This window comes from Mixophyes fleayi, chromosome 1 (genome assembly GCF_038048845.1).
Source record: "Mixophyes fleayi isolate aMixFle1 chromosome 1, aMixFle1.hap1, whole genome shotgun sequence".
NCBI classification, from domain to species: Eukaryota; Metazoa; Chordata; class Amphibia; order Anura; family Limnodynastidae; genus Mixophyes; species Mixophyes fleayi.
In genome coordinates, this window is record NC_134402.1 from 458,107,189 (window position 1) to 458,122,142 (window position 14,954).

Below are 14,954 nucleotides of genomic sequence, written 5' to 3' on the forward strand. Positions count from 1 at the left end.
GAGGTTTGAGATGTACGAAGGGCTGATGTTATTTAGGGATTGGTAGGTAAGGGTGAGCAATTTGAATTGAATTCTGGAGGACACAGGGAGCCAGTGTAGGGAGTTGCAAAGTGACAAGAGAGAAAGATCAGTGTTGCTGCAGTATTTAGGATGGATTGAAGAGAGAATAGATGAGTGAAGGGAATGCCAGATACCAGGAGGTTGCATTAGTCAAGGCGGGAGATGATGTCAGTGTGGATAAGAGTAGGGGAGTTGAGTATGACACAAAGGCAGCGGGCTTGACACATTTCCATGTGTGCCTGCAAATGGTAGCACCGGGAGTTTCTACGTGGAAAGTGGGCATGCCCCTTGCTAATAACACTGCATGTCCGCATTTTTGCCTCTTGTGGTATACATAGTGTGTCCTCAGTGCTCATGTGTAGAAAGTACTGCGTAACCTGGGGTTATAAAGGATGGTACATACATGACGCTGTGTTCCCAGATCTTCACGGTCCAGTCTGAGCTGCAGGAAATGAAGACTTTGGGGTGGAATGGATTCCAGCGCACGCCATCGACAGCCATATTGTGTGCATGGAAGGTGTCCAGGAACTGGCTGGAGTACGCCTTGGAGCACTGCAGTTACAGGATACACAATAAAAGAGAATCAGCTGCATTCCTCTGTTATCAGAATATGATGTATAAAGATTCATCTCCTATATATATTATTACTGTCTTCTGCCTGACTCCTTCCTCCATCTCCAGAACGTCATATTCCCTGTTCCTTCAGGTTATACTTGATGGATATTAATGATCATATACACAGATATATATACACATGACCCAGCATTGATACTGACAGTCTGGTACTGTCTCCTGCCTGTCTGGGAACCTTTCGTTCAAGATACGCATCTCCCTGTACACATATAATATAAATGTCTTTTCTGCACACATCATAATGTAACCTGAATTTACATGACGGCTGCAGAAATATTCCCTGAAACTGTTCTGAGAGCTCCTTCTGCATCCGGAGATTACTTCTGTGTCCGCATTTTATTGGAAGGTTTCGGCAAAACAAAATCCAATTATGTGGATATGGCAGGGATTATAAGATCTGCTGTGATGGATGGGGGGCTTGTTAGTGGGATTTGCAGAATGGAGCTATTTTCTGAGCACAACCAAATCATTGAAGACTCAGGGATACGGGGCCACGGAGAGGACAGCTGAATAACAGAGGTATTCTCAGGGTGGTTGTGCCTCCACTTTATATCACCTGAAGGACATTTGTCTGCTGCAAACATGTAAAATCCAGCAAAACTCCTCCTGATCTCTGTTCACGTTTCCCGTTCTTCATACCAAGCTGGTCTGCACTGGGATAGTAACATCACTCTGCACCAGTGATGGCATCAGGCGGCCCTTTGAGCCGGTGGCCCCAGCTCCTTCCTGCTCTATAATCAGATGTTTGTTATAGCTGATGATGTTATTACAGACCGCTGTCTCGTTCTTTCATTGAATGTATTGTTTTATCTCATTACTCAGATTATGGGTAAAGTGTGGCCCTTGTGAAGGTTAGAGGGACACACACGCGGCCCCTGCCGTGCACCAGGTTGTCTATCAATGCTCTATACTGTGTCTCTCTCTGTATTAGAGATCTCCGCTCTCTTACCTTATGAATCTTCCCCTCTTCTGTCCCGACCAGGAACAAGTAATCAATCTGTCTGTGGAAATCAAAGGACGTTCCGCTCCCTGTTATAGAGAGATGGGAGACGTTTGTCGTGTTAAACGAGACATCAAATCTGTGGAAGGAGGTTTAATCCATACAGCATTCATCTATAGGTCACATTATTACTAAGAGCTATATATTACTGGGCAGTGCCCCCTCCATAACATAATCCACCATTATGTTCTATGCCAAAGACAAGATGCATTATGTGTCTAATCGTCTGTCAGATTCTGTAAACACTCATTAAATAGACAAATGCTTTCCGCAGTATGCCAGGCGGACCAGACGCGGATCATGATGCTTCATAAGGAATTTGGGATATATGCGTCTTTCTTACACCCAGATTGTAACACGGACAGGGTAACGTATATTTGTAGATTTTATCAAATAGGTTTAGAGAAATCTTTACGACACCAGGACAAGATGTGTAAATTGAAGTGTATATACTTCAGCGGATTCATAGGCAGCTTAACTGAATGACGATGTTGAAGCATTAGATGGGATTAGCTGTTAATTAGCAGATTACATACAATTACAGCAAGGGCCTTATGATAATATGGGAGACAATCTGGTGATTTGGGTGTCAGTATCAGTCATGAAGCCATACACATGTTTCTCTCAATGTTGCTGTACGACACTCACATGCATGATCATTCAGGCGTGATACAGAACATACAACATACCTTGACCCACTAAATATGTCTATAGCACGAAATATTACAGCAAAAATATTACCTTGCATTGGCAAAAATGATAAAAAGAGCGATAGAAACCCGCAGTTCACATACGCCAACCCGCAGTGTACATACGCCAACCCGCAGTGTACATACGCCAACCCGCAGTGTACATACGCCAACCCGCAGTGTACATATACGCTAACCCGCAGTGTACCTACGCTAACCCACAGTGTACACATACTAACCCACAGTGTATATATAATAGCCCACAGTGTATATATAATAACCCGCAGCGTACACATACTAACCCACAATATACATACTCTAACCCGCAGTGATATATACAAACCAACAGTGCACATATACTAACCGGCAGTGTATATATATTAACCCGCATTGTACATATGCTAACCCAGAGTGTACATACACTGTGACAAGATGGACGTCCTATGCCAACCTGTCTGTGTTGCTGGAGACCGGCTGGACTTGCCACCGTCCCCTCTCTTTATCCCAGATGCGCCCCACTATACGCAGTAGGAAAGGCCTGCTGTCACCACTAGGTTCCTTCACCAGCACCTAGAAATGATTCCTTCTGGGTAATTGTCGCTGCTAGTGTACCACCTTGCTGGGTACTTGGGCTGGTAGCCCTGACCTCTTCCTATAAACCAGGGTTACTGTGAATAGTTCCCCCTGGCCTATAAAACTGGTCAGAGCTAGCATAGTGGGCAGAGCTTTTGCACTGGATGCTGGGTCCCAACCTCAGAACAGACGGATAAAGTCACTGGAACTACAGCAGGTAAGTAGACGACAAAGCAGGATCTTGAAGCAAGTGATGTTTTATTAGCTCAAGTGTCCTAATTAGTACCACAGGCTGGCGTGTAATTGTTCTTGTGATCTTTCCAGAAGTTACAGATGGAATGATACATTACATGATCAAACAGTGCTCTTTTTATACAGATTCTGACATTCATGTGGGCAAGTGGTAACCCAGCCCCCTGATCCCAGTTAGCACCGCAACGTCTGAGATATTATATATTCAATAATTAGCATCAGGATGTTCTCTAACCTTGGAGTTAACGCAATTTAACTTACAATATCCACATCAGTCTGTGATATTCTAAATTACTTGCATCCTGAGTCTATGTAGTTCAGGCAGGTTGTAAGATACAGGAAAAAAAACTACACAAGACCGAAAGGTAACAATCTCCTGCTGTGCCTTCAAACTCAAAAAGAGTCAGTGACTGAGAAGTAAAGGGCTGATTAACATGAGATTACCTGCCTTCAGACAGTGCAGAAAACACATTTCCTCCAGAAAAGTTACAAAAAACAAATCATGACATACTGTCTCAGAAATCAATACATTTCTATACAATATACATACCAATACAAAAATCTGTATGTTTGCAATGCTATAAATTGGCACACTGCGCTATTCATTTAAATAAATTCATAAATGATCCAGCCACAGTATTAGTATCACCAGTATGTAGATGGTATAGATATAGATAGTATCAGTATAACCAGTATATAGATAGTAACATTATCACTAGTTGTGACAGGATGGACTGCCTATACCACCCTGTCTGTCGTTGCTGGGAACCAACTGAGCTTACTTTGCCACCGTCCCCTTTCGTTATTCCAAATGCGCCCCCTTGCTGCAGTAGGAGGGGCTTACAAATGCTGCCACCACTGGACTCCTTATTGGCATCCAATACTGAGTTTCTTCTGGGTAACTGACGCTGTGAGTGTACCCAGCTACTGGCGTACCTGGGCTGGTACTCCTGACCTCTTACTATGGATCAGGGTTGCTGTGGATGGATCCCCCTGGCCTATCACACTGACCAGAGCTGCAGGGCAACAGGCAGAAGGTGATACCAGAAAAGCTGGGTCCAACCTCAGAAACAACCGGAGAATGGATTAGATTTAGGGTCTAATCTGCAGGTCACAGGAATACAGCACTATTGAAGATGTTTTCAAGCAGGTTGTCACAGTTGGCTTACTGGAAATAGATCCCTAGGCTCTGCTGAACATTGCTCAGGTCCACCCACAGGCGCGGAGTCTAACAGGCAGGTGGTTTTCACCAGGAACCCCCGCAAGGAGATATGGTCTTAGTGGCACCAAACCTGCAGGTTGCGGTTCCGTGAGTGAGTGAACAGCAGAACGATGTGGAGGAGCCAGGTGAAGCAGGAAGAAACAATGGAACCCACAGGTAAGTGGTATAGATACAGGAACAACAACAATATATGCTGATGGTCAGCAGCCGATGAGTCACTAGAAGAATAGGTGCTTTGCAGAGTAGCAGTGAGAGAACAGGAGCTGTCATAATGGTGTACTCAGGAGTAGATAGCAGAGGTACTGGAACAGCGCTAGTTCAACACTGTGCATGAGCTGAGAGCAAACTGAAGAAGCGGAGGTAACTCAGGACAACAGCTGATGAGTCACAGACATAGTAGCTGCTCAGAGAGGCAGCAGTGTGAGAACCGAGGCTGTTACGATGAAATACTCTGGAGATGGTAATAGAGGTACTGGAGCAGCGGTAGTTCAATACGGCCACAGGCTGAGAGCAGACTGGAGTAGCGGAGGTAACTCGGGACAACAGCTGATGAGTCACAGACGTAGTAGCGGCTCAGAGAGGCAGCAGTGAGAGAACCAAGGCTGTCACGATGAAGTACTCTGGAGATGGTAAGTGATAGTTCAACACAGGCCGCGAACTGAGAGCAGGCTGGAATACAGGCAAACCACAAGGAGAACAGGAACCAGAACCACAGGCTGCAGGAATTGAGCTTGAAGAACAGGCATCAGACAGGTGAATCCAGGAGGTTTAAATAGTGCTCCAGAAATGCTTAGCGAATGAAAAGAGGGAGGAGGCCTTGAAGTGCGACAGACTTGCACCTGCGCAGATCTGATAATAGCTGAATGAATGAATGAATAGTGTCTGACGCTGAAACATGGCAGTTTCAATAAGATGCAGGTAACGAGACAGGTACCCGTTTGCGGGACCGGAGCCTTACACAGGTCTTTGAAGCAAGTGATGTTTATTTGCTCTCACACTGGTTTAAGGTACCAGTGATCAGGTCAGATGAAACAAGAAGAACATTTCAGTGTACAAGACAGTGCTTTTTATACTGATTTGGACACATGCTATTTTCAGAATCAGGATGCAATGTGTTTACACTGCATTGCAAAGCCAACAATATTTACACTTATCTATGAAATTCTAGAGATGCTGTGATGTTCTGCATCTGGTTTTCAGATGCAGAGAATCTAGGAGCCAGTCTTAATTAAAAGTTCCTTCCTTCAATGTTGGACTTTCACACATAAAATATCTAACTAGCATGTGGCCCCTCTTCAGACAGTCCAGAATACACATTCCCAAAGAAATGTACAAACCCCAAACAAGCCACTTCCCCACATCACAACACACAAAGGACTTCCATCCACAAAGGCTTATTGTATCATATATATATATCTTAAGAAATAATGCATCCCCTCTAGCAAGGTTAAACAAGAAACAAATTTCTTCCCCTGATCTCAGAAATTAGAGATTTCCATTACCAAAATATACACAATATCAAAAATAAGTGCATGTGCAATTATATAAATAAGCGTCCTGCACTAATTCCTTTAAATAAATGTATACCAGAAGTTATTTATCAGTGATCCAGTCACACTAGTATATAAATAGTATCAGTATAATCAGTATATAAATAGTATCAGTATCACCAGTGTATAGATAGTATCATTTTAACCAGTATATAGATGGTATTAGTATCACCAGTGTATAGAAGGTTTTAGTATCACCAGTATATAGATAGTATTAGTATAACCAGTATATAGATGCTTTAGATATAGATAGTATCAGTATAACCAGTATATAGATAGTATTAGTATCACCAGTATATATATATATATATATATATATATATATATATATATATATATAGTATTAGTATAACCTGTATATAGATGCTTTAGATATAGATAGTATCAGTATAACCAGTATATAGATAGTATTAGTATCACCAGTATATATATATAGTATTAGTATAACCAGTATATAAATGGTATAGATATAGATAGCATTAGTATCACCAGTATATAGATGCTATAGATATAGATAGTATTGGTATTAGCAGAGAACCAGTGTCCCTCGTACCATTGGTCTTCAGCAGAAGACCCTCCACTCCGTTCCCGGCAGATTCTTCCACTGTCAGCTTGATGACGTCTGTATGAACCAGCTCATTCTGCAGAAAAAGGACATTTAGTTCTATTCCTCATTACATTGTCTCAGGGCTGTTAATAAACGAAAATGAAATATAAAAGTAATGGTATGCAGAGTGAGCAGAGTTGGATTGTCCCACAGATCCAGCCTGGCGAGTGTAAGCTATTGTCTTTTGTTATCAGCTGTGCAGACATACACAGGCTGATCCGTGCAAGTCGCACGTGCCCAGGAATAAAGACTTCCCCCAATATAGCTTCACATATACACTATATGGACAAAAATACTTGCCCACACCTGTTAATTATTGAATTGAGTTGTTTCAATTAGACCCGCTGCCAGAGGTGTATAAAATCCAGCCCCTAGCCACGCAGTCTCCATTTGCGAACATTTGTGATACAAAATGTGTCGTTTTGAAGAGCACAGTGACACCAAGCGTGGGACTGTGATAGGATACCACCTGTGCAATAAGACGGTTCGTGAAATTTCATCCCTGCTAAATATTCCATGGTCAACTGTAAATGATATTATTAGAAAGTGGAAGCAATTAGGAACAACAGCAACTCAGCCACAAAGCGGAAGACCAAGTAAAATCACAGAGTGGGGTCAACGATTGCTAAGGCAGATGGTGCATAAAAGTCGCAACACTCTGCTGATTCCACAGCTGAAGAACTTCCACTGGCATTAATGTAAGCACAAAAACTGTGCGACGGGAGCTTAATGGAATGGGTTTCCATGGCCGAGCAGCTGCATACAAGCCTCACATCACCAAGACCAACGCCGAGCGTCGGATGGAGTGGTGTAAAGCCCACCGACACTGGACTGTGGAGCAGTGGAAACGTGTTCTGTGGAGTGACGAATCACGCATCTCTGTTTGGCATTCAGATGGGCGAGCCTGGGTTTGGCGGATGCCGGGAGAACGTTACCTGCCTGACTGCATTATGTCAACTGTGAAGTTTGGTGGAGGAGGGATAATGGTATGGGGCTGATTTTCAGGCTTTGGGCTAGACCCCTTATCTCCAGTGAAGGACAATCTTAATGCTTCAGCATACCAAGTCATTCTGGACAATGCGATGCTTCCAACTTTGTGGCAACAGTTTGGGGAAGGCCCTTTTCTATTCCAACATGACTGTGTCTCAGTGCACACAACAAGGACTACAAAGACATGGTTTGATGAGTTCGGTGTGGAAGAACTTGACTGGCCGGCACAGAGTCCTGACCTCAACCCCATCGAACACCTTTGGGATGAACTGGAACAGAGATTGTGAGCCAGGTCTTCTCATCCAACATCAGGGCCTGACCTCATAAATGATCTACAGAATGAATGAGCACAAATTCCCACAGTAACACTCCAACATCTTGTGGAAAGTCTTCCAAGAAGAGTGGAAGTTGTTATCACTGCAAAGGGGGACCAACTCCATATTAAAGTATATGTATTTTAATACAATGTCATTACAGTCCCTGTTGGTGTAATAGTCAAGTGTCCGAATACTTTTGTCCATACAGTGTATAATATATTTGCTTATATTACTGTAATGTCACAGGTGTTTAATGTTTCTGCCCCATTACCATGCGAGGTGTACAGAGGAACTGTGTGATCTCACAGGAGAGATAATTCAGTCAGCCGATTCTGGATTAATCAGTAACAATTATCACTATTTCTAGCTGGATCAGGTATTATGCCACCTATTCACTATATAATAAACTGTGAGTAATACAAAGAAAAATAATCAGCTGCCAGGTGACACCGCTGTTTCCCGGTGGAGAAGCACATGCCGGCTCAGAGCTTTAGCCTACACTGTGCACACTGCCATAAAATATGATTTAGCTTTACTTGTAAGATTTTTATGGCTGCTGTATATTAATATTGCAGACTATTGATATATAAGGTGCTGTGTTCAGTAAATAAGTTATAGCCAGAATATTTATCAAGGTGAGACATTGTAGACTCAATTTAGAGCATGTGACAGATTGATAACGGTCCCGGCATCCGGTGAGACCCATGTAGTAATTATTTACCTTTATTATAGTCCAGGACACCACGCGGCCGTCAGAAGAGACCGAGAAGAAATTCAGGTTCTTGTCTAGATCGTCTTTCTGCCATTTCACCTGGTAAAAATAACAACAACATCACATTTATAGCATAGGGGAAAGACAGAGTCACCTTGAAGTTGAACAGGAAACTGAAACTGTCATCAATTATATTAACTGGTAAATTGTCACAGATTATCCATCAGTGACAGCCCTTGCACCCCATCCCACTAACACCCCACATAACACTACTGTAACCTCCCACTAACACACCTCTGTTATTACACATAACACTACCGTAACCTCCCACTAACACCCCTCTGCTATTACACATAACACTACTGTAACCTCCCACTAACACACCTCTGTTATTACACATAACACTACTGTAACCTCCAACTAACACCCCTCTGTTATTACACATAACACTACCGTAACCTCCCACTAACACCCCTCTGTTATTACACATAACACTACTGTAACCTCCCACTAACACCCCACATAACACTACTGTAACCTCCCACTGACACCCCTCTATTACACATAACACTACCGTAACCTCCCACTAACACCCCTCTGTTATTACACATAACACTACTGTAACCTCCCACTAACACCCCTCTGTTATTACACATAACACTACTGTAACCTCCCACTAACACCCCTCTGTTATTACACATAACACTATTGTACCCTCCCACTAACACCCCTCTGTTATTACACATAACACTACCGTAACCTCCCACTAACACCCCTCTGTTATTACACATAACACTATTGTACCCTCCCACTAACACCCCTCTGTTATTACACATAACACTACCGTAACCTCCCACTAACACCCCTCTGTTATTACACATAACACTACCGTAACCTCCCACTAACACCCCTCTGTTATTACACATAACACTACCGTAACCTCCCACTAACACCCCTCTGTTATTACACATAACACTACCGTAACCTCCCACTAACACAACTCTGTTATTACACATAACACTACCGTAACCTCCCACTGACACCCCTCTGTTATTACACATAACACTACTGTAACCTCCCACTAACACCCCTCTGTTATTACACATAACACTACTGTAACCTCCCACTAACACCCCTCTGTTATTACACATAACACTACCGTAACCTCCCACTAACACCCCTCTGTTATTACACATAACACTACTGTAACCTCCCACTGACACCTCTGTTATTACACATAACACTATTGTACCCTCCCGCTAACACCCCTCTGTTATTACACATAACACTACTGTAACCTCCCACTAACACCCCTCTCTGTTATTACACATAACACTACCGTAACCTCCCACTAACACCCCTCTGTTATTACTAGGGATGAGCGCGCTCGGATTTCTGAAATCCGAGCCCACCCGAACGTTGCGGATCCGAGTCGGATCCGAGACAGATCCGGGTATTGGCGCCAAATTCAAAAGTGAAACTGAGGCTCTGACTCATAATCCCGTTGTCGGATCTCGCGATACTCGGATCCTATAAATTCCCCGCTAGTCGCCGCCATCTTCACTCGGGCATTGATCAGGGTAGAGGGAGGGTGTGTTAGGTGGTCCTCTGTGCTGTTTAGTTCTGTGCTGTTTAGTTCTGTGCTGTTTAGTGCTGTGCTGTTTAGTGCTGTGCTGTGCTGTGCTGTGCTGTGTTCTGCAGTATCAGTCCAGTGGTGCTGTGTGCTGTGCTCTGTCCTTCTGAGGTCAGTGGTGCTGCTGGGTCCTGTGCTGTGTCCTGTTCAGTCCAGTGGTGCTGTGTCCTGTGCTCTGTGCTTCTAAGGGCATAGTTATTTCCCCAATATTCCCCTGTGTTTAAAAAAATAAAAAAAAGTTTTTTTTATAAAATACCAAAAACTACTTTAATATTTTTTAATTACCACAAAATTTTCACAACCAATCCTGCAGTATAAGCCCATTGGTACTGCAATATTACCAAGTTCACACATTCAGCAGTAAAAGTCCAGTGGTACTGCAATATTACAAAGTTTACACATTCTGCAGTATCAGTCCAGTGGTGCTGTGTCCTGTGCTCTGTCCTGCTGAGTTCCGTAGTGCTGCTGGGTCCTGTGCCGTGTCCTGTTCAGTCCAGTGGTGCTGTGTCCTGTGCTCTGTGCTTCTAAGGGCATAGTTATTTCCCCATTATTCCCAAGTTTGTAAAAAATAAAAAAAAAGTAAAAAAAAATAAAAAAATTAAAAAAAAAAAAAATATATAATAATTATAACCAAATTTGCAAAACCAATCCAGCATTATAAGTCCATTGGTACTGCAATATTACCAAGTTCACACATTCAGCAGTAAAAGTCCAGTGGTACTGCAATATTACAAAGTTTACACATTCTGCAGTATCAGTCCAGTGGTGCTGTGTCCTGTGCTCTGTCCTGCTGAGTTCCGTAGTGCTGCTGGGTCCTGTGCCGTGTCCTGTTCAGTCCAGTGGTGCTGTGTCCTGTGCTCTGTGCTTCTAAGGGCATAGTTATTTCCCCATTATTCCCAAGTTTGTAAAAAATAAAAAAAAAGTAAAAAAAAATAAAAAATTAAAAAAAAAAAAAATATATATAATAATTATAACCAAATTTGCAAAACCAATCCAGCATTATAAGTCCATTGGTACTGCAATATTACCAAGTTCACACATTCAGCAGTAAAAGTCCAGTGGTACTGCAATATTACAAAGTTTACACATTCTGCAGTATCAGTCCAGTGGTGCTGTGTCCTGTGCTCTGTCCTGCTGAGTTCCGTAGTGCTGCTGGGTCCTGTGCCGTGTCCTGTTCAGTCCAGTGGTGCTGTGTCCTGTGCTCTGTGCTTCTAAGGGCATAGTTATTTCCCCATTATTCCCAAGTTTGTAAAAAATAAAAAAAAAGTAAAAAAAAATAAAAAATTTAAAAAAAAAAAAATATATATAATAATTATAACCAAATTTGCAAAACCAATCCAGCATTATAAGTCCATTGGTACTGCAATATTACCAAGTTCACACATTCTGCAGTATCTTGTGCTACATATAATGGAGACCAAAAATTTGGAGGATAAAGTAGGGAAAGATCAAGACCCACTTCCTCCTAATGCTGAAGCTGCTGCCACTAGTCATGACATAGACGATGAAATGCCATCAACGTCGTCTTCCAAGCCCGATGCCCAATCTCGTAGTACCGGGCATGTAAAATCCAAAAAGCCCAAGTTAAGAAAAAGTAGCAAAAAGAGAAACTTAAAATCATCTGAGGAGAAACGTAAAGTTGCCAATATGCCATTTACGACACGGAGTGGCAAGGAACGGCTTAGGCCCTGGCCCGTGTTCATGACTAGTGGTTCAGCTTCACCCACGGATCTTAGCCCTCCTCCTCCTCCCCCCCCCTACAAAAAATTGAAGAGAGTTATGCTGTCAGCAACAAAACAGCAAACAACTCTGCCTTCTAAAGAGAAATTATCACAAATCCCCAAGGCGAGTCCAAGCGTGTTGGTGGTTGTCAAGCCTGACCTTCCCATCACTGTACGGGAAGAGGTGGCTCGGGAGGAGGCTATTGATGATGTAGCTGGCGCTGTGGAGGAACTTGATGATGAGGATGGTGATGTGGTTATTGTAAATGAGGCACCAGGGGGGGAAACAGCTGATGTCCATGGGATGAAAAAGCCCATCGTCATGCCTGGTCAGAAGACCAAAAAATGCACCTCTTCGGTCTGGAGTTATTTTTATCCAAATCCAGACAACCAATGTATGGCAATATGTAGCTTATGTAAAGCTCAAATAAGCAGGGGTAAGGATCTTGCCCACCTAGGAACATCCTCCCTTATACGTCACCTGAATAACCTTCATAGTTCAGTGGTTAGTTCAGGAACTGGGGCTAGGACCCTCATCGGTACAGGGACACCTAAATCCCGTGGTCCAGTTGGATACACACCAGCAACACCCTCCTCGTCAACTTCCTCCACAATCTCCATCAGATTCAGTCCTGCAGCCCAAGTCACCAGCCAGACTGAGTCCTCCTCAATACGGGATTCATCCGAGGAATCCTGCAGCGGTACGCCTACTACTGCCACTGCTGCTGTTGCTGCTGTTAGTCGGTCATCTTCCCAGAGGGGAAGTCGTAAGACCGCTAAGTCTTTCACCAAACAATTGACCGTCCAACAGTCGTTTGCCATGACCACCAAATACGATAGTAGTCACCCTATTGCAAAGCGTATAACTGCGGCTGTAACTGCAATGTTGGTGTTAGACGTGCGCCCGGTGTCCGCCATCAGTGGAGTGGGATTTAGAGGGTTGATGGAGGTATTGTGTCCCCGGTACCAAATCCCCTCGAGATTCCACTTCACTAGGCAGGCGATACCAAAAATGTACAGAGAAGTACGATCAAGTGTCCTCAGTGCTCTTAAAAATGCGGTTGTACCCACTGTCCACTTAACCACGGACATGTGGACAAGTGGTTCTGGGCAAACGAAGGACTATATGACTGTGACAGCCCACTGGGTAGATGCATCCCCTTCCGCAGCAACAGCAACAGCTGCATCAGTAGCAGCATCTACAAAATGGTTGCTCATGCAAAGGCAGGCAACATTGTGCATTACAGGCTTTAATAAGAGGCACAACGCTGCCAACATATTAGAGAAAATGAGGGAAATTATCTCCCAGTGGCTTACCCCACTTAGACTCTCATGGGGATTTGTGGTGTCAGACAATGCCAGTAACATTGTGCGGGCATTAAATATGGGCAATTTCCAGCACGTCCCATGTTTTGCCCACACCATTAATTTGGTGGTGCAGCATTACCTCAAGAGTGACAGGGGTGTGCAGGAGATGCTTGCGGTGGCCCGCAAAATTGCTGGACACTTTCGGCATTCAGCCAGTGCCTACCGCAGACTAGAGGCACATCAGAAAAGCTTGAACCTGCCCTGCCATCACCTCAAACAAGAGGTTGTGACGCGCTGGAACTCCACCCTCTATATGCTGCAGAGGATGGAGGAGCAGCAAAAGGCCATTCAGGCCTACACAGCCACCTACGACATAGGCAAAGGAGTGGGGATGCGCCTGAGTCAAGCGCAGTGGAGACTGATTTCCGTGTTGTGCAAGGTTCTGCAGCCATTTGAACTTGCCACACGAGAAGTCAGTTCCGACACTGCCAGCTTGAGTCAGGTCATTCCCCTGATCAGGCTGTTGCAGAAGCAGCTGGAGAAAGTGAGGGAGGAGCTGGTAAGCCATTGCGATTACAGCAAGCATGTAGCTCTTGTGGATGTAGCCCTTCGTACGCTTTGCCAGGATCCGAGGGTGGTCACTCTTTTAAAGTCAGAGGAATACATTCTGGCCACCGTGCTCGATCCTCGGTTTAAAGCGTATGTTGTGTCTCTGTTTCCGGCGGACACAAATCTACAGCGGTGCAAAGACCTGCTGGTCAGGAGATTGTCCTCTGAAGAGGACCGTGACATGCCAACAGCTCCACCCTCATTTTCTTCCACATCTATGGCTGCGAGGAAAAAGCTCAGTTTTCCCAAAAGAGGCACTGGCGGGGATGCTGATAACATCTGGTCCGGACTGAAGGACCTGCCAACCATTGCAGACATGTCTACTCTCGCTGCATTGGATGCTGTCACAATAGAAAAAATTGTGGATGATTACTTTGCTGACACCATCCAAGTAGACATGTCAGACAGTCCATATTGTTACTGGCAGGAAAAAAAGGCAGTTTGGAAGCCCCTGTACAAACTGGCTCTATTTTACCTGAGTTGTCCCCCCTCCAGTGTGTACTCGGAAAGAGTTTTTAGTGCAGCGGGGAACCTGGTCAGTGAGCGGCGAAGGAGGTTGCTTCCTCACAACGTTGAAAAAATGATGTTTATAAAAATGAATAATCAATTCCTCAATGAAGTACAGCACTGCCCTCCAGATACTACAGAGGGACCTGTGGTTGTGGAGTCCAGCGGGGACGAATTGATAATGTGTGATGAGGAGGAAGTAGACACTGTAGGGGGAGAGGAATCAGAGGTTGAGGATGAGGACGACATCTTGCCTCAGTAGAGCCTGTTTAGTCTGTACAGGGAGAGATGAATAGCTTTTTTGGTGTGGGGGCCCAAACAAACCAATCATTTCAGTCAAAGTTGTTTGGTAGGCCCTGTCGCTGAAATGATTGGTTTGTTAAAGTGTGCATGTCCTATTTCAACAGCAGACCTCTCAACTGCAGCTCATCCCTCCTCTGCGGGGATAATGTCTCCTGTGCTCTGACACGTCACTCTGTGTACTCTCAGCCTCAGGATCTGACACTACAGCTACCATGCCTCTTGTAGCAGCCCTCACTCCAGGGCCTCTTCCATGTGCAGTGTCCCCCTC

At 44.1% G+C, this 14,954-nt stretch overlaps 1 protein-coding gene across 4 annotated transcripts in view; it reads right to left on the bottom strand.

Annotated features, from left to right (window-relative positions):
• Positions 1-14,954, bottom strand: part of DNAI1 (dynein axonemal intermediate chain 1) — a 149,934-nt gene that overhangs the window by 74,405 nt on the left and 60,575 nt on the right. For all 4 annotated transcript variants that reach the window (XR_012679256.1, XM_075187178.1, XM_075187196.1 and 1 more), the window contains 4 exons: positions 8,615-8,704; positions 6,533-6,620; positions 1,643-1,722; positions 464-612 (listed from right to left, as the gene is read on the bottom strand). Coding sequence is in view for 3 of the 4 variants with exons in the window: in XM_075187178.1 (XP_075043279.1) it covers positions 464-612; positions 1,643-1,722; positions 6,533-6,620; positions 8,615-8,704 (407 nt within the window). In the remaining variant the exon portion in view is untranslated. The remainder of the gene's footprint in view (positions 1-463; positions 613-1,642; positions 1,723-6,532; positions 6,621-8,614; positions 8,705-14,954) is intronic.